Genomic DNA, 18,311 nt, shown 5'->3' with positions numbered 1-18,311 from the left:
TCATGAGCAGTGAAGTTCCTTATTTCAGATTGGGGATGATGCCACAGGAGGCCTCCTGAGTGTGCAAACAAGTAAATTAAGCAGGGAAATCATAGAATCATAGAATCGATTGGGTTGGAAAAGACCTCCAAGATCATCAAGTCCAACCCTTGGTCCAACTCCAGTCCCTTTACCAGATCATGCCACTCAGTGCCACGGCCAAGCTCAGTTTAAAAATCTCCAGGGATGGGGAATCCACCCCCTCTCTGGGCAGCCCATTCCAATCCCTGAGCACTCTCTCTGCAAAGAATTTTTTTCTGCTCTCCAACTTCAATTTCCCCTGGCAGAGCTTGAGCCCATCGTGCCCCCTTGTCCTATTGCTGAGTGCCTGGGAGAAGAGACCAACCCCCACCTGGCCAGAACTTCCCTTCAGCCAGTTCCAGACAGTGCTGAGGTCACCTCTGAGCCTCCTCTTCTCCAGACTGAACACCCCCAGCTCCCTCAGCCTCTCCCCACAGCACTTGTGCTCCAGTCCCTTCTCCAGCCTCGTTGCTCTTCTCTGGCCCCGCTCCAGCCCCTCAATCTCTTTCCTCAACTGAGGGGCCCAGAACTGAACACAACACTCAAGGTGTGGCCTCCCCAAGGCAGAGTCCAGGGGAAGGGTCACTGCCCTGGGCCTGCTGGCCACGCTAGTTTGGATCCAGGCCAGGATCCCATTGGCCTTCTTGGCCACCTGGGCACACTGGTGGCTCCTGTTGAGCTTCCTGTCCCTCAGTCCCCCCAGGTCCCTCTGCCTGGCTGCTCTCCAGCCACTCTGTGCCCAGCCTGGAGTGCTGCAGGGGGTTGTTGTGGCCAAAGGGCAGGACCTGCACTTGGCCTTGTTGAACTTCATCCCATTGGAATCAGCCCATCTCTCCAGTCTCTCCAGATCCCTCTGCAGAGCCCTCCTGCCTTCCAGCAGGTCGACACTCTCTCCCAGCTTGGTGTCATCAGCAAATGCTGCTGATGGACTCAATCCCCTCATCTAAATCATCACTAAAGATGTTAAACAGGACTGGACCCAACACAGACCCCTGGGAACACCACGAGTGACCGGCCACCAGCTGGATGCAGCTCCATTCACCAGCTTGTCCTGCAGCAGAGGCTCGGGACTGGCAGGAGGAAGAGATGAGCACCATGCAGTTGTTACCCCTTTTCTCCTGGTGCTGGTGGAAGCATCTCATTGCCAGGCTGCTTGGGATGATGCTTTGCTTGGTTAGTGGTACTTCAGATTTAGATTTTTGCAGTTGGGAAATCAGTTTGGAATCAATGGCAGAGCCTGTTACACAAAAAGTGCATCTCATTAAATAAGTGCACTGTGTTTGCTCTGCAGTGAGTCTTGCTCAGGCCCTTTAGCCAAAAGAAGATTCCTTGACACAGAATCAAGTGAATCTACTAAACTTGCCCAGTTTAATGTAGTAAGGTAAGAAAACGTCACCAGAACCACCAAAAGGCAGTGAAGTTGCTGAGGATTTGTGGTGACAGCTGAAAGGTGATCTCTGACTCTCTCCACAATGACATACAACCTGCAAGTTGTGCTGTTGGCCAACTGTTTCTATCTGGCTGGCTGAGGTGGAAGAAGGGGGCTCAAACAATGGACCTGTTCACACAGCAAGTTTCCTCTCATTTGCTGTAGCCATTAACAAGAACTTTCAGTGTATAAATAATGCATGCCCCAAAGTCTAATTTTGATACAGTGATTGCTTCCTTTTATACTTGCCCATTAAAAGCCCCCTCATGCCACTCCATGCAGTTCATTACACTCACTCTTTAAAGAGTGTTTGGAACTACTTTTTTAATGTAATGGCACGTTTTTCAGTCAATGTTCTCTTGTAGCTCAGCTGAAAAGTTATTTAATAAAAGAAGGTAATGCATAATGGGCCCTCTGCTTCTTAAGGAAATTTAGGAAAGCTTTTTTCCCCAGGAAAGTTGTTACCAGCTGTGTCTAGAGGTGCAGCAATATGAGTGATTTGTGCAGCACTGAATGAAAATGGGGCTCTTTAAAGCATCTGTTTCTGTACTCAAACCCCACAGCGCTGCCCTGTTGTGCTGCAATCACAGCTCGTAACAGGGGCTTTTAAATGGAAGAAAATGATTGTAAATAGAGATGATCTGGATCTGGCGAGGCTGCTCCTGGCAGATGGCACCGGCACTTAGAAACCTTTTGAAAATTAGCTGGGGAAATTTCAGCAAATGCAAGTAAATGTTCCAAATGTGGTTTATGCCTCTCATTCAGAATTTTAAAAACCCGACACGAATTGCAGTTTCTACATCAAAATGTGAAGTTCCTGCATAAATACCTGAAGCTGCTGCTTTGTGGCCTTAAATAGCTCATCATTCACAAAGCTGTTTAATTCTACCTTGTTTTCTTAAGAAAAAAGCAAAAGCTGCAAAGCCTCAGTGTTTTTGTTCCCTTTGAAAGGTGTAGTGGGATAAATTCAGTGTCGTTTGTGCTTCTCAAAGTATTTTGTTGCAGAGTTTCTTATTTGCCCTTTCATGAACAGGTAAAAATACGGTTCAGTAGAAGAGTCTTGAAAGCCTCATGATTGGCCAGAATGGAGTTACAGTAAAAGTTATAATATTTTAAGCCTGAACAGTCTTGTTTTTCAGTGGTCATAGTACAAGTATTTGTGTGGAAACTTCTTTTTGAAGAGTCTGAAACCCTTTTGATCAAATCTGTTATGATGCTCCGGGAATATTTTTTGCTTTTCTTGATAGGCCATCAGACAAATGTAAAGCTTTTAGAGTTAATGACATTATTTACTCCAAGCAGATTATTTCTAAAATCATAGTTTATAGGACAGAGTCATTTACCAAAATTCCCTTGACACTTGCCCTACAAATACTGGTTACTGCAAAACATCATTTTAGTAGAACTGTTCCAACTTCCTTTGCTTTTAGTTGTTTATTCCATGAGCATAGTTGTGGGTGAATGATGTTGAAATTATATGCAGCCAATAAAGTTTCTTTCCTAGTGCTGAGAATACTGAAAAATAAAATACAATTATACATGAGCACAGAATAGAATTGTAGACCTGCAGACTTGATTGGTTTATGCAGATAAGGCAGCAAAGCTGTAATGGGATAGACCAGAGTGGCAGCAGCCAGGAGGCCTTTCTTAAATCTCCTTTGAGCTCAGCTTAACTCTGGGAATCTCCAGTGCGTCTTCTACCTTGGTTGATGATGCTCAACATTCTTTGAAAGCACAGCTGAGAAGCAAAAGTAGAACTTGTGAGTTGTGTCCTTTCTGTTCTGAGACTCCAGGTGGGTTCGTTTCCTCTTTCAGAGCTGTTGTCTTGCAGCTACTGAAGGTGTGCAAGGCTTGAAAGAGTTGCAACTATAAACAGCTTTTACTTTTTAGCACAGTAAACTTTTATCCTCAGCAAAAGAACAAATTTAGGCTGAGTGCTTGGCCAAGTTTATCTCTCTTTATGTATTTCCTGTTGCTTTGAAGGGTGCAAAGGTTCTCATGTGTAGTAGTTCCAGGGAACCAAATTAAAGTGCAGACATGTTGGTATTTCTGAAGAAATAAGGTGATACATAATGGTTTGAGGGTTTTTTCTTTTTCAATACCTTCTTTTAAGGACTTACCGAAGCAGTGGGAGACTTCTGTTAATTCCTTTTTTCTTCCATTTTGTTTTTGTGTGAGAACTTAGGAAGAAATGTCTTCAAGCAGTTTTTCAGTTTGTTTTGCTTTTCACACTTTCTTTCCATATTAGTAAAACAAAGTGAATAATCAAAGAGGTACCAATGGGATTAAGCTGCTGTGTGAAATAAAGAGATTTTTTCCTGTAAAGACACACCGAGTGGCCTTGGTTTTGTTCCCTGCTTTCCTCACCTTGAAGAAAATCCAGGATGGAACCATGTGGGACATAAACGTCGTGTCTAGGGATGTTTGCTGGATCTTTGCTTTCTGGTGGTTAGTCTGTGTTTCTGTTACATAAAAGTATCTGTCCAGGTGTCTGAGTGAGCTCGTAGACACTTGGAAAAGCCTTATCAGATGACTTGCAGTTAATCAAAGATGGGAGGAAGAAAGATCTTCTTGATTAAAGGTAGCAGTCTAAGACAAACAGCACCGAGGTGCTTAAGTCTTGCTTCCCACCACCACCTTTTTCTCTCATGTGCAGATTCAGTGTCTGGGGCTGTGGTAGGTGCTGTAATTCACCGTGATTTATCCAAAGCCCAGAGACAATGTTGTTTGGCAGTCTCTGTAGCAGGAGAGGAAGCATCTTTTGTTATTGACATCCTTTCTCTTAGCTCTGCTCTTGCTTTTTGCCAGCTGCTCATTGTCTATACTTGCTTGTTTAGTATTCACAGGGGATTTTACAAGTTCTTATCAGTTCGTTGCCACAGCACATCATTTCCTCTTGTCATCGGTACTCGGTAAATTGGTGGGGGGGAGGATTTGCTGAGAGCTGGGGAGTGGTAAAACACCATTCATGAGTGCGCTGGGGTGTTCTGTCCTCTCCTCTCCTCTCTGAGGCACTTGGTAGTAAAGGTCACATTTCTAGTACTTACTCTGCCATGCCTTCCCCCCCCCCCGCGCTTTTTCTGGGGAAAAGAAAACAATTTTGTCTTTTGCCAAAGGCTAAAAATAACCAGTGCTTCAAATATTCTTCTTCAAAGATATAAGGAAGTGCAGCATAAAAATAGCTCCAGCTAAAAAAAAGATTGACCACCTTTCTGAGTGGCTGGAGAAGGGTTGGTTTGAGCTTTTCATGGGGTTTTTCTTTTAATTGTCTTTTGTTTTCTCTATCTGCAACTTTTTCCTTATTTTTTTAATACTCTGAAAAACACTAGAACTCAAAAAAAAAAGTTGCTGTAGGATTTTCTCCTTTTGGGAAATAAAGATCCATTTGAGAAGCTTAGCACTTCCATGCACTACTGGCCTTGGAACTGCTGGTTCCAGCAGCCTCTTCCCTGTTCCTCCATGGCAGGTTTAGTCTTTCAATGAGGCAACATGACAGGGATATACTGTTAGTTTTAAAGCATATTCCACAGGCCTTGTCTTCTAAAGGATAAAGTCATGGATTTAAGGAACTGTCTGTGTTAGAGACTACCTGAAGGGAAGTTCTGGCCAGGCGGGGGTTGGTCTCTTCTCCCAGGCACTCAGCAATAGGACAAGGGGGCACGATGGGCTCAAGCTCTGCCAGGGGAAATTGAAGTTGGAGAGCAGAAAAAAATTCTTTGCAGAGAGAGTGCTCAGGGATTGGAATGGGCTGCCCAGAGAGGGGGTGGATTCCCCATCCCTGGAGGTTTTTCAACTGAGCTTGGCCGTGGCACTGAGTGCCATGATCTGGTAAAGGGACTGGAGTTGGACCAAGGGTTGGACTTGATGATCTTGGAGGTCTTTTCCAACCCAATCCATTCTATGATTCTGTCCCTATCATCCCTTGATGGCCCCTTTTCCCACTAATCAGTAATGCAAGAACTGGGGACTGTGGTCTCTTTTTTGAGGTGAGCTCCCAGTAATTCTGGGTTTGAAACAAAATCAGGTGCAGTGCTAGGGTTGAAACAGGGAGTCTTTTACTATTTGCCCTTTTGTTTTACCACAGCCTTTACTTGTTTGCTAATTCCTTGTGAACTTATCTTTTTAACAGAACTAAATCGGAGGCCTCGATCATCATTGATGTGAAGATTTCATCAGTGACATCTCTATGCTCATTTCTCAGCCTCCAAGGAACAACACAGCTCATCAGTGGCAATAACTCACCTTTATTTGGAAAAGGCAAATCAACCAAAACCCAACCAACCTTTTGAGACTTGGTGTCAAATGACGTCAATGGCCAGTTTGTTCTCCTTTACTAGCCCAGCTGTAAAGCGTCTGTTGGGCTGGAAACAAGGAGATGAGGAGGAAAAATGGGCCGAAAAAGCTGTTGATGCTTTGGTAAAAAAGCTGAAAAAGAAGAAGGGTGCTATGGAAGAACTGGAGAAAGCCTTGAGCAGCCCAGGACAGCCCAGCAAGTGTGTGACAATCCCCCGCTCCCTGGACGGGCGGCTCCAGGTGTCCCACAGGAAGGGCCTTCCCCACGTGATTTACTGCCGTGTGTGGCGCTGGCCTGACCTCCAGAGCCACCACGAGCTGAAGCCATTGGATATTTGTGAATTTCCTTTTGGATCTAAACAGAAGGAAGTCTGCATTAATCCATACCACTATAAGAGGGTGGAGAGCCCAGGTATGTTTGAAAATTACTGTCTTAAAAACTGCACGAAATCTTCAGTAACCACTCACTGTTCACTCCCTCCTCCAGTCGTGTATAACTGATGGAAATTGGTGTGTGAGGCAGTTTGGGAGAGGAAGTTCAAAGTGTACATTACTGGTGGGGCTTTGGGGAGGTGTGTTGTCCATTCTGTACCAGCTGTTTGTGATTATGTATTTTATATTATTATTATATATTTTCCCCCTGTTACCCTTAATGTTAGTAGCAAAGCCCTCATTTGTAATAAAACAGAAAGCAGTGATGAAAAGACTTCAGTTTCTGTGAGAAACTTGTTTAACAATCTCAGTCCCCACAAAGAGGTTGGTGATTTTATGTCAGGGGCTTGCTATTAAAGTAGTGACATGAATTGAGGAGATAAAAAAAAGAAATAAAATTCTAGGATGGTAGAGTTCCCCACTTGAATTGCAGTTAGCAGAGAGCAGAGATGGACAGAACCAAGGGTGATATCAGAGCAAGGTTTGTACCAGATCTGTGTCAGGTGACAGGCTGCTGTTCAGATGTGCTGCCCTGGGAGAGGGTGAGGAGGGCTGGGGTTCCAAGTGAGGGAGATGAAGGATGATGGTGCTCTGGACAGCAGAGTGAGAAGTTGTTTCTGTTCCACAAAGTAGGTGTAACTGCTGCAACCAACTGTAGTGCTGCTCCTGCAGGACTGGAATTCCATTCTCCTGCAGTCCTGGGTTTAAAACTCCAGCTTAGCAATGCTTCTGTATTGCAGTATAGATTTTGTTTGTCTTCAGTAAAAGAAGACAATATTTAGCCATATGTAACCATGTTTTGACTGTAGAAATACAGGCTGTGTTTCCATTGTCCTGGATTTGCTGACATACACAGTGAGTTTTGCACTTCCACAGCAGTTCTTCAGTATGTGCCACGTGTAGATTGATTTACTTTGTTGGTTTCTTGATTTAAAAAAAAGTCATCTACCAGTTGCATGAAATACATGTGTGGTTTTGTGATTTTTGCAAGAGTAAAGTTTGTCTTTCATGAAGCAGAATGTAAAGGAATAAAGGAGAGGGGATGGGGTAAAGGCATGTCAGATTAGTCCCCTGCTCCTCTTTCCACCCCAGATAGTGTTGAAATTATCACCATTATTTGTATCTCTTTCCTTCTATCTGTTTTTAATCTAAACTGACCTGATTTTTCTTTGGCTTTTTTCCAGTTCTACCTCCAGTGTTAGTGCCTAGACATAGTGAATTCAACCCCCAGCACAGCCTCCTAGTCCAGTTCAGGAACCTCAGCCACAACGAGCCCCACATGCCCCACAACGCCACATTCCCCGACTCCTTCCAGCAGCCCAACAGCACTCCCTTCTCCATTTCCCCAACCAGCCCCTATCCCCCCTCCCCAGCCAGCAGCACTTACCCCAGCTCCCCAGCCAGCTCAGGACCATCCAGTCCCTTTCAGCTACCTGGTAAGTCCAGCCTGAATATCACTTTAATTAAAAAACCCTGAAATGTTACATGCTGTTGTTACTTATTACCTCAGAAATTCGTGGTATTTACAATAAAAGATTTTCATTCTAGTTCTGCCACTGGTCAGAAATAATTGTTACAGATTTATTTTTCAAAATGTTTTTTGTTGTGGGTGTAATAGTGGTGAGTTATTTTGCACAGCTTCAGTGTAGAATAACTGATAAATAGTTTAACATAATACCTAGCAAAGAAATGAAAACAGGTGTAAGAGGCTGAGCAAGGTGTTTATTGAGGTCTTTCTCAGAATGGTGTTTAACTGAATAAAAGAACCAAATTTTTGTTGGAAACATATTGGATTAAACTGATTCTGAGATTAACTCAGTTGGTTAAAACTTGGTTGTAATCATGCCAAGGTCATGGGTTCAATCCCCTGTGTGGGGCATTGACTGAAGAGTTGCACTGGATGGTCCTTGTGGGTCCCTCCCAACTCAGAATAGTCTGGGATTCTGTGATTCAGTTTAACTGATTTGGGTCAATATATAGAGGAAAACCAACAATTCATAGGGGCAAAGCAAAGCAGTGTTACTGATTCTCTCTGGTCAGTTGGTGTGGTTTATAAAGCCAAGAAGTTAATAGATTAATGATTTTGTTTTTCTAATACCCATTGGCCTCATCTTTGTTCTTTCTGGTTGCTTAGTTCCCCAAAAAGAGTGTCCCAGTTAGGGGGTATCTCTTGGCCACTGGGAACACTGGGAGGGTTGCATTGTTGGGGAACAGGGTTAGTAGGGAGAGCTGTGGAAGAATACAGAGATCCACACCTTTATAATGACCTCAGCCTGCAGGAGCAGCAAAAAGCCCCTCAAAAATTGCTATAGGTCTTTGCTATGCTACAGCAAATAAAGTTTATTTCTTCTACTGCTTTATTTTTGAACATGGAGAAAAGGGTAGGCAAGAAACACTTGTGTGGCAAAAAGTGTAACCATAGTCATCTTGCCCAGCTGCAGGAGTGCAGTTATTAAACTAAGAAACAAAAAGGCAAAAAGAAAAAAAGCACATTTTTTTCTAAAGTACTCAATCATCTTGTTAGTCCCATAGGTAAAACTGCAGCTATTGAAGGAGTTTACTGTAAAGGCAGCTGGCTGTTTTCAGATCACTTTTTAATATTTTTTAATATTTCTTGTTAAGAGTATTTTTGTGTATTTACAGCTGTAGAATGAATAAATAAATATTCTAAACTGTTGAGGTTTATTCTTACTTTTTCATGTCTGTAGCTGATACTCCACCTCCTGCCTATATGCCCCCTGATGATCAAATGGGGCAGGATAATTCCCAGTCTATGGACACAAGCAACACAATGATCCCTCAGATCATGCCAAATATGTCGACCAGAGGTAAGTTGTGGTGTAAAATTACATAGTTTGGCTTCTTGCAATTCGTGACCAGACTGAGTGAATAACTTCAAATGGGCCAGTAAATCTTGCTGATAAGTGGAAGCAGCTCTCCAAGGCAAACTGGGGCTGTGGCAGAGAAAATTGAGAAATAAAACTTGCCTTGCTTATTTTCATCTCTTGTTTTTAAAGCATAGTGTGTCTTAGAGCAAGTTGAACTCTCTCATTTCTCTTCTACCTTTGACTGCTGCTTGAACTATTATGCACAAAGGCTCTGAAAATTTTGAGTCCCAAAATAGCAGTTATTACAGATTTTTTTTTAAGTGGGCAGGAGAATCTTGTTTCACCTGTTGTCACAGTCTGTTTGTGTGTGTGGAGGAGGTTTTTTCTTTAATATCAGACTTAAAATTGGAAAATAATTGTGAAATCAGCAGACTGGCTAAAATACATGAAGATCGTTAAGATCTTAATCAGGATACTCCTCGCCCATCATAAATGTCAGCTGAGCTTTCACTTGTGTGTTGGTGTTTTGGAAGTTCTGCTTTGCAGTCTGAGATTTAATATTTCACCCTTCTGTAAATAAACTGATCCTTCTCTTTGCTTCCCTTCAGACGTTCAGCCCGTGGCCTATGAGGAACCCAAACACTGGTGTTCCATCGTGTATTACGAGTTAAATAACCGTGTCGGGGAGGCTTTTCATGCATCTTCCACAAGTGTCTTAGTGGATGGGTTTACAGATCCCTCCAACAACAAGAAGAGGTTCTGCTTGGGTTTGCTCTCCAACGTCAACCGGAACTCCACCATTGAGAACACCCGGCGGCACATCGGGAAAGGTAAAGCTTCGTTTGGAACTCGGGATCGAGACCCCAAGTCCTTGGGTTTGTTTCAGCTTCTGTGCACTGCAGCAGGGATTATTCTGAGAGGAGGATTCTAGAGGTATTCTGAGATCTGATACGTTATCTGCCTGTGCAGAATCAGAAGACAACTCTATGAGGCATGGTTTGATTCTAATTAGTCAGGAATTACATACATTTTCCTTTGGCACTAATTTAAAAGACTAAATATTACCCCTTCCTTACCAAACTAGGTTGTCATAGGGGCTTGTTTGTCAGGGTAAATGATAATCTGGATGTAGAGCTCTGTGTTTCAGCGCCAAGAAACATTGCAGGACTCCTGATACTCTACATTCTATCTCCTCCTTACATCAGATTCTTCATTCCACTGTACAGTATATCAAAGTTTTTTTTTATTTTGTTGTTGCAAGGTATTGCCTGGTGTCTGTGTTCAAATATCTTGGTGAGTTGGCAGCAGGGCTTTGAAGTGCTAATGCAACACTGCAAGGGCTCATTTGTCTGAGTGAATCCATGGGGTGTGTATGTGTGTGGGAGGGATTCCTGGACACAGCAGGTTTTGCAAGATCTTCTAGTTTTCCTGTACTGTTTGGCTGATAGCACATAGAGATGCACAGTTTTCATCTTTGAAGGAATGTGCCTGGATTATCTTAAATTGCAGTGCTCCTTTTCTGAGTATCTTCTTTTTTTGTGACTGAGTCAGTCCTGGGAAGAGAACCTTGTTTCTATTTAGAGGCCTCTTTACCACCTAAGATCTTTGGTCTTGAGTTTTCCTTGATGAAAATTCATCCTGTCCCTTATCAGTCTTTTAATTAGAAACTGCTGTAAAGATGGCAAAATTCTGCAGATAATTTGGAGACTACAGGTTCTGTTAATATCTGTTGGAAACTTGGCTCTGCAGTGCAGTTATCCCAGAAAACTTACAAATAAAATCATGTTATAAAGGGGAACAGCTGATTTCTGGAGCGTGGGTGGTTTGTCAGGTTCTTTGTTTTGGCTCACCCCTTTCAGTGGTGTTGGCAGAGAAATCTTGTGCATCTGCCCAAGGTCAGGAGAGTAACCAGGATCCATCAGCATATTGTAGAGTAGTGTTGGTTGCAATGAGCTTTAAAATGTCTGCATGTCTAATACAAATTATTGAACCTAGACTTTGCTTTATGGTAATAGTCCTGACAACAATTATGGTTGTTTGGGAATAAAATACTATTTATTTATAGCTTTTGTTTGAAAGGTTTTGGGTTTTTACCTCCTTAAAACCACCCAGTCCTTTTTGCTAAGGATTTTTACTGTAGTTACCAACTGGTGCTTCCTGTCTTTTTAAACAAATAGGGTTGTGTTGTGCACATGCATTCTTGCCCACCCTGGATTTTCTGACAGCTGCTTGTAGTGGTTGAAGCCAATGGTTCCTCTGTGTAACCTCCCTCCTACCTTAGTCCCAAGTGGCCCAGCAATGCTCACAACAGTTGCTGCTGTCTGAAAGATTAACTTGCATCTGCTGACTCGCTGCAGCCTCAGCTGGCAAACCACGGGACAGTCACCAGTGGATTCCCAGGGTATTGCAGGGAAGAGACTGAACTGTATCCCAACCACCTGACGGTGCTGGGGGGGAAAGGAAGGCGAGTTATCTCGACTGAAGTAGCATCAAGGGTCTGTGTTTGGACCCTGAAAGGATCAGCAGCTTTTATATACTGATTTTAGTCAGTAAAGGTGTCAGGTTTCAGTGTGCACAGCTGAATCCAGAGATGTGATAAATCTCGGGGCTTTGTTGGTTTTAAGGTTTGTGAACAGTGATGGTAATTAAGATGAGAAACCATTTGGACTTGTCTCTCCTTTGGCTTGATAAAGTGCTCTGAAAATCAGAGTAGGCAATGGATACACTTTCTCCTTCATGTCTGTCACTGACCCTCCTCCCAGGACACCCTTATTTCTGTTGGAATTGCCAAAGGCAGAAGCTACCAGTTGTATAGAACTGGAGTTTTAACATCCACATAGATTTTCTAGAAAAATAGCTTGAAATACCAGTGGAAAGAAATGTGGCAGTAGTTTTTTTTTTCTCTATTCTGTTACTGATCAGAGAAGGACATCTAGTGGCTGAGCCTGCTGTGTTTTGAAATGGGAAAGCATTTACAGTGTGAGCAAAAAAGCTTTTCTGAAAAGCTCAGGCAGAAAGTTTACTGGGATTTACTGTACCAGTCTCAAAATCAGAGACAGCAAAGTAATTTGACATGTTTCTATCTTTGTTTTCAAGGAGTCCATCTCTACTACGTGGGTGGAGAAGTCTATGCTGAGTGTTTAAGTGATAGCAGCATATTTGTACAGAGCAGGAACTGCAACTACCACCATGGCTTTCATCCAGCAACTGTGTGCAAGATTCCCAGTGGATGCAGCCTGAAAATTTTTAACAACCAGGAGTTTGCTCAGCTTTTAGCTCAGTCTGTCAACCACGGGTTTGAAGCAGTGTATGAGCTCACCAAAATGTGCACCATTCGGATGAGTTTTGTAAAGGTAAGTCATTTTTTAAGTTTATTGTGGGTTGGGGTATTTAGTAGCAATTCCATCAGCACTGTAGCAAAGCTATTCCAACCTGATGTGGTTCTTTTCAAATTGAAAATTCTTAATTTGGGGAAAGGGAAGTCAAGAAAGGAAGAGCACAGATTGCTGTATTGAATGTTGGCCATGTGTTTAATTAGTTCAGTATTCAGGACAGGGATTTAATCACTGTAGTTGCTGTAATTTTGTAAAAGGAGATTTGAGCTCCTGCTCTGAATTTGAAGGAATAAAGTGAAAAACAAGTCTGTTAAAGTGAGTAGAAAGGAGCATAATTGATTGCAGAAAATATTCAAGTCCTTCCAATTGATTAATACTATTAAAAAAAAAAGATTATGGCAAAGAGGCTGACTTTGAATTGATGAAGTCAGGCTGTGTTGTTCTCTCACAGAGTTCCCTCAGCCTTGTTTAATGACAATGCTGTCCATCTGAGTGGAATCTCAACTGGGGCCTTCCAAGGTTTTTTTGGTATCTTGTCCAATGTTGGTTTTGTCAGTTATGATAAATCCTGCTCAGTTTGAGAGCGTGGAGGATATGGGAGCAGGAGGCTGGAGCAGGAGAGAGATGAGGCCACGGCAGGAGCTCTCCTGGAGTGCTGGTGTGGGCACTCCAGGGGTGCACCAGGCAGGACTTGATGCAGCCTCCCAGGTGCAGCTTCCCTCCCTCCTGCTCCTTCCCAGCCTCAGGTTTTTCCTTTAGATAAGAAGTGTTTCTGGGTTGTGAATTGCCCTCCATGGGTATCTTAGATCATGACTTCCTGCTTGTTGGCAGTGGTTATTTGAGAGGACAGGAAAGTCCTGCAGCTGATCGATGACGTTTTGTTCACTCCTGCAGGGCTGGGGAGCTGAGTATCACCGGCAGGATGTCACGAGCACCCCGTGCTGGATTGAAATCCACCTCCATGGGCCCCTCCAGTGGCTGGATAAAGTACTTACACAAATGGGTTCTCCTCTCAATCCCATCTCATCTGTCTCATAGTGCTGACATTTGATCTCCAGCCTCACTTTCAGCGAACTTATTTTAATTCTAGAGAAACTTCCAGTGGATACTGTGAGCTATATGGAGAATGGATCTTATGGTTTAATTCTTTTCTTTAAAATCCCTTTGTGACCAATTCCATTGTGTACAGCTAATCAGTTTTACATTTCAAATTATTCTTGTGATGCTTAAGTGACAGTTGAGCCCTAAGGGAAAAATTAGTCTATTGAAAAATTCAGAACACTTTTTCCCTCCTTCTCCTAGAACTTAAACAGACATATGTCTTAACTGGAAATCCTTTTTGTCCTGTAGGGACAAGAATTATGAAGACTGACTTCAGCAAATAAATACATATCATAGTTTGGAATTTTTTTGGATGTTTATGAAACTATTTGAACATGTGCAGCTCAAGCTTACAAGCTGTATTTTGTTGGTTTAACATCTTAAGGTTGACATCTGTCATAAACAGAATTAGACTTTATTATGGCTAATTTGCCTCAGATTGAACAATGTGATTTTTTAAGTGTACACCTGAGAAATACACTTTTTACAAATATTGGAGTGGTGTAAAAACACTTACATTTTCTGTTGGAAAACGCTGTCATAAATGCACTGTATATTAATGCAGAATAGCAGTTCTTAGCCTTTCCCACTTTGGTTTTGAAATATCTCTTTTAACCACCATTTAAAATAGTAATTGATACAAGGTAAACATCTTGCACGTTTCTGGAGTAGTAGTTCTTGTTTTGCTTTGATTTACACTCATGCCGTTTGGATTTGGTTGCCAAGGCTATTTCTTTCTAGGTACCCTTCTCTATCTTAACATAAACACTACTGTTTGTAAAGGGCAGTGCTTGCTACTTTCTGGAAGGAGTAAGTTGTTTTGTTTTCTTTTTGATGTTCTAGCTGTTTATTTTACCTGTCTGGAATTGATCTGTGTAGGCCTTTATAATCTCTGAGTAGCCATTACTCAGTGTTAGTGAGTACACTGTATTTCCATTCACTTGCAGTATGAATTTGAGGCTCTCTGGAGAATTGGAGTGGCTTAGCAAATGAGTACCTGAATGCAGAAGCTTCTACTTCCAGATCATGTGATTTAATACAGACCTGTACAAGAGAACATTAGGGTTCTGCAGAAGTGTTCCAGTTTGTTCCTTTAAGGCATTTCAGAAGAAACGTTTTAATGTAAACAACTTTATTGTAAACAACTTGAATCCTTTAAGAGCGTTTGTTACTCAGGTACCACGCGCCGCACGACTTCCACCTTGGAGCAGAAACTGCCATTCAGCAGAAGACACAAGAACTTGTCTAAGCAATCGATGTCTCAGGATGGCAGGAATTTCTGTATTACTTGGTGTTTTGGCTTTTTTGTGTTTTGGGGTTTTTTTTAAACAGTTTCTCAAGTGTGTTTGAAAACAGACGAGTGCATCTTCAGGAGAAGGGGAGTAACATTTGCCACTTACCTTCGGGGTCTTCTCTTTCATTCTTTGGAGCTGCAACCCACAGACAGTTCTTTTGATTGAATAAGATGCCAAGTCACTTGGCCACAGGATCCAGCTTTTATTTTCTTCTCCTCGGGACCTGACTTTTGTCAAGTAGCTGAATATGTATATTTGACACTACAGAATATTATTTTTCTTGACTAGCTTTTGTAATAAATGACATGGCACGTTGAACTAAGGAAAGATTATAATTGTAGGTACAAGATTTTACTTTATCCAAAATGTTTTTCACCTGGCTTCATCTCTTCACTCGTGTGCTTCTGTGTGGCCAGTGGAGTGACTCAAGAATGGGTGCTGAAGTGGCTGTTTGTGAGCCAGAGCTGTGCTTAGTGCCAGTGTTGTGGTTAGATTGGCTACCCATGCACTGAACCATAATTTCTGCAATAATACCCAGTTAACCCACTTCTGATGCTGTCATTAAGTACTAAAGTGCTCTGGCATTTTTCTGCTTGTGTGCATGTTCTGGAACTGTGATACCTGCAGTGCTGGGCTGTTGGGCTCACCCTTGGTCGGGCTCAGGTGGATTTGTGGTGGTCAGAGGAGGCAGAGACAGCTCAGGCTGGGTGTGATCAGAAGGCTCACCGAAGACAAAGGACTTTATTTTCAGTAACAGCTTCACTTTTATCCACTCCTGCATTCAACATTGGTCAATAGTTCACCTGACATACATGGAAAGAGTCTACTGGTTTCAAGGCATCCACACTCTCCAGGTGGCCCTCTGGTCCTTAAGGATGCATTCACCAGTCACCTCAGACCTTAAGAGATCCACACACACAGTCACCCCGACACTGGGACACCCTTGGGACTGCTGGTGTGGCAGGGCAGGAGCAGGAGCAAGTCCAGGAAGATTTGTGTGCATTCTCCTCCTTTGTGCCTTTTAAGCAGGGCTTTTTAGGGGCTTTCTAGTTAGCAAACTTTGTGTGCTGCTGGTTCATGGTGTTCCAAATCCTGTTTAGTCCATCTCTGCTGCTGGTAAAATGAGAGAGCAGTGTGTGGATGGGTTGGATGGAGAGCTGTTTGACCCTAATGATGTTGTCAAATCCAGGGAGAGCACAGAGTGCTGCTCCTGCTGCAGCATCCTGGGTGTAAATCACTTCTTCATCCAGACAGAGGGATGGAGAAATGGAAACAGCCAGTAAGTAGTGGAAGTGAGAACCTTTGCAGTGTGGCCCAGCTTAGACTGTTACACTTCAGTGAACAATCATTTGGCTTTTGTGGTGTGTTCTCTTCTTTCTGGGCCTCTCCTTTGCACCAGCCACAGCACTGACTGGCAGCTTTGGCAATCCCAGAGAGCCTGGAGCAGGCTGACACCAATCCTGCTGGGATTGCTTTTGTGTTCCCTGAGATAAGACAGCTTGGAGTTGGCTCCTGGGGCACCTCAGCCTGGCTGGCAGTCAGTCAATCAGTGCCTTGGGTTTGACACTAATTTCACTGCATTAGGCATGGAGTAATTGGACATGAAGGACTGACATTGGGTTATCTATAATAATTACTAAGTTATAGTATCTCTAGGACCAAAATACACCTTTCTAGTGTGACTGACCAATGAGACAAATGTAACAGAATAGCCCAGTAGGCAAAACAATCATGGAACAGCCCGGGTGGTGTGATTTGGGATAGAATTTTTTGAAGTATTGGAATTCTTTGGAGTTTTTGCTTGAAGCAATGATTTTTCCCCACAGTATTAAACTATGAAAGTTGTCAGTTCTTGGTTGTAAGGTTAACTTGGGATTCTTGCAGTATGACTTTAAAGGACATGAAAATATATCAGGTTTTCTCCCTAGTCTGAAATAATAATGTTTTCAGGATATTGCTTTACTTGTTCAAAGTTTTGCTAGTGATGGTTTCTAGAAAAAACAACCAACCAACCAAAAACCAAACCATTTTCTAAATGTTTTGCTTCACACAACGAACTTGTAACTAACGTTTTTCTGTAGTCACAAAGTTTCTGTTTAGGAAGATTTCCCATTCTGAATTCAAATCAACAGACCAAACCATCAGATTACAACAATATGTTGCTTTCTTGTGCTGCTCCCTAAACCTGCTTCTGTGTTTGGTGCAAGCATAACCCTTATGCTTTTGTTTACATTGTAGGAAACACAGTTCTAGCAATGAGGGGTTTGTTTTTTTTTCATTTAACTCTAAACATCTTTTTATTTTGTTAATTTTGAAATGGTTAGGTTTTGCTATGTTATGTTTTTAAAGATATTTTTTGCATACTGCTGCTCATATTTCAATAAACAAAACCAAAAACCCACAGCTTTTTCTGATCTCCTTTATCTGTAACTCACAGTGTCTCAAGAATTTCACAGGGGTTAATTTATCACTTGTAACTCCTCCTGCTGATGCCTCCCCATGTATGTGTTTCTTCCCATACAAAGGTGATATTATAAAAATACTTTCTTGAGTTTTTTGGTGATGCAAAAGCTTCTGTACTCTTGGAAGCAGAGACTGAATTATTTCATTACCTTATTTAAAAGTTCTTTTCATGTAGAATGCAGCCAGCCCAAATGGTATCAATGTTAGTGTTTATAAACCCACTTAAATTGGTAGTACAAAATAATGTTTATCTGTCAGACTTCAGCAACAATCTGATCACTGTGTTGGGGGTGGTTGGGAGTTTTTTTCTACCACTGTGGGCAACCATAACATTTTAAACAACAGTCACCATGTCAGAAGGTGCCAAGCTTTGAACTGCTGAGCAGTGGCCTTTCATTGGGATGGGGGCTGTGCAGGCATCTCTTGAAACTCCAGCACTGCTGCAATAAAATGGAAATTTAGGAGAAGTTTGGTGAGCTGTGGTTTAGCTTATTTTGTAACACTGAGTGGGAGGAAACTTCTCCCCTGTTTACCAAGATAGTGCAGAAATAGAGGTTGAAAAGTAATTAGTGCTGGTGGGTTATTAAATCTTTTTTCTTGCAGAGTGAGTACAAAAGCACTGAATGCCAATACCACAATGACAAATGGTCTCATTAGTATAAAACTGAAATCAAGGTGTTGTTACAACTTATCTGGTCTGGGGTTCCTGCTCAGCTTTAATTTGGCCACCTGCACAATGCTCTGAAATTCATTTCTCAGTAACAGGAGCATTTTTCCTTTGAACATGAGAATCCAATCAGGTAATAATTTATTTTTTTAATTTCTTTCTTGATACTGCTTTATATCAGTATCCTCTACACTTTTTTGATGGGTTTGCTTCCAGAATGATGATTGCCAGGTAAAGTCCCCAGAAGATTTACTGGGACAGTATTGCCTGGATCCTCCAGACTCATTTGTGAGCAGGATCTCAGATTAAGTGTTGCAGTGACTTGTGGGTTTTCCAGCAACTTCATATGGGCTTTTACCAGTAGCTTCCTATATAAGTAAAAAGCAGCCAAACAAAATACCTTGGTTA

At 42.3% G+C, this 18,311-nt stretch overlaps 1 protein-coding gene across 2 annotated transcripts in view; it reads left to right on the top strand.

Annotated features, from left to right (window-relative positions):
* SMAD5 (SMAD family member 5) overlaps window positions 1-17,174 on the top strand; it is a 32,723-nt gene extending 15,549 nt beyond the window's left edge. For both annotated transcript variants that reach the window (XM_071570200.1, XM_071570199.1), the window contains exons 2-7: window positions 5,619-6,194; window positions 7,399-7,650; window positions 8,923-9,042; window positions 9,651-9,872; window positions 12,139-12,395; window positions 13,272-17,174. In XM_071570200.1, the coding sequence (XP_071426301.1) occupies window positions 5,792-6,194; window positions 7,399-7,650; window positions 8,923-9,042; window positions 9,651-9,872; window positions 12,139-12,395; window positions 13,272-13,415 (1,398 nt within the window). In that variant the 5' untranslated portion in view covers window positions 5,619-5,791 and the 3' untranslated portion in view covers window positions 13,416-17,174. The remainder of the gene's footprint in view (window positions 1-5,618; window positions 6,195-7,398; window positions 7,651-8,922; window positions 9,043-9,650; window positions 9,873-12,138; window positions 12,396-13,271) is intronic.
* The last annotated feature ends 1,137 nt before the right edge of the window (window positions 17,175-18,311 follow it).

This window comes from Pithys albifrons, chromosome 15 (genome assembly GCF_047495875.1).
Source record: "Pithys albifrons albifrons isolate INPA30051 chromosome 15, PitAlb_v1, whole genome shotgun sequence".
Lineage (NCBI taxonomy): Eukaryota > Metazoa > Chordata > Aves > Passeriformes > Thamnophilidae > Pithys > Pithys albifrons.
This window is presented reverse-complemented; position numbering and strand designations above follow the sequence as displayed.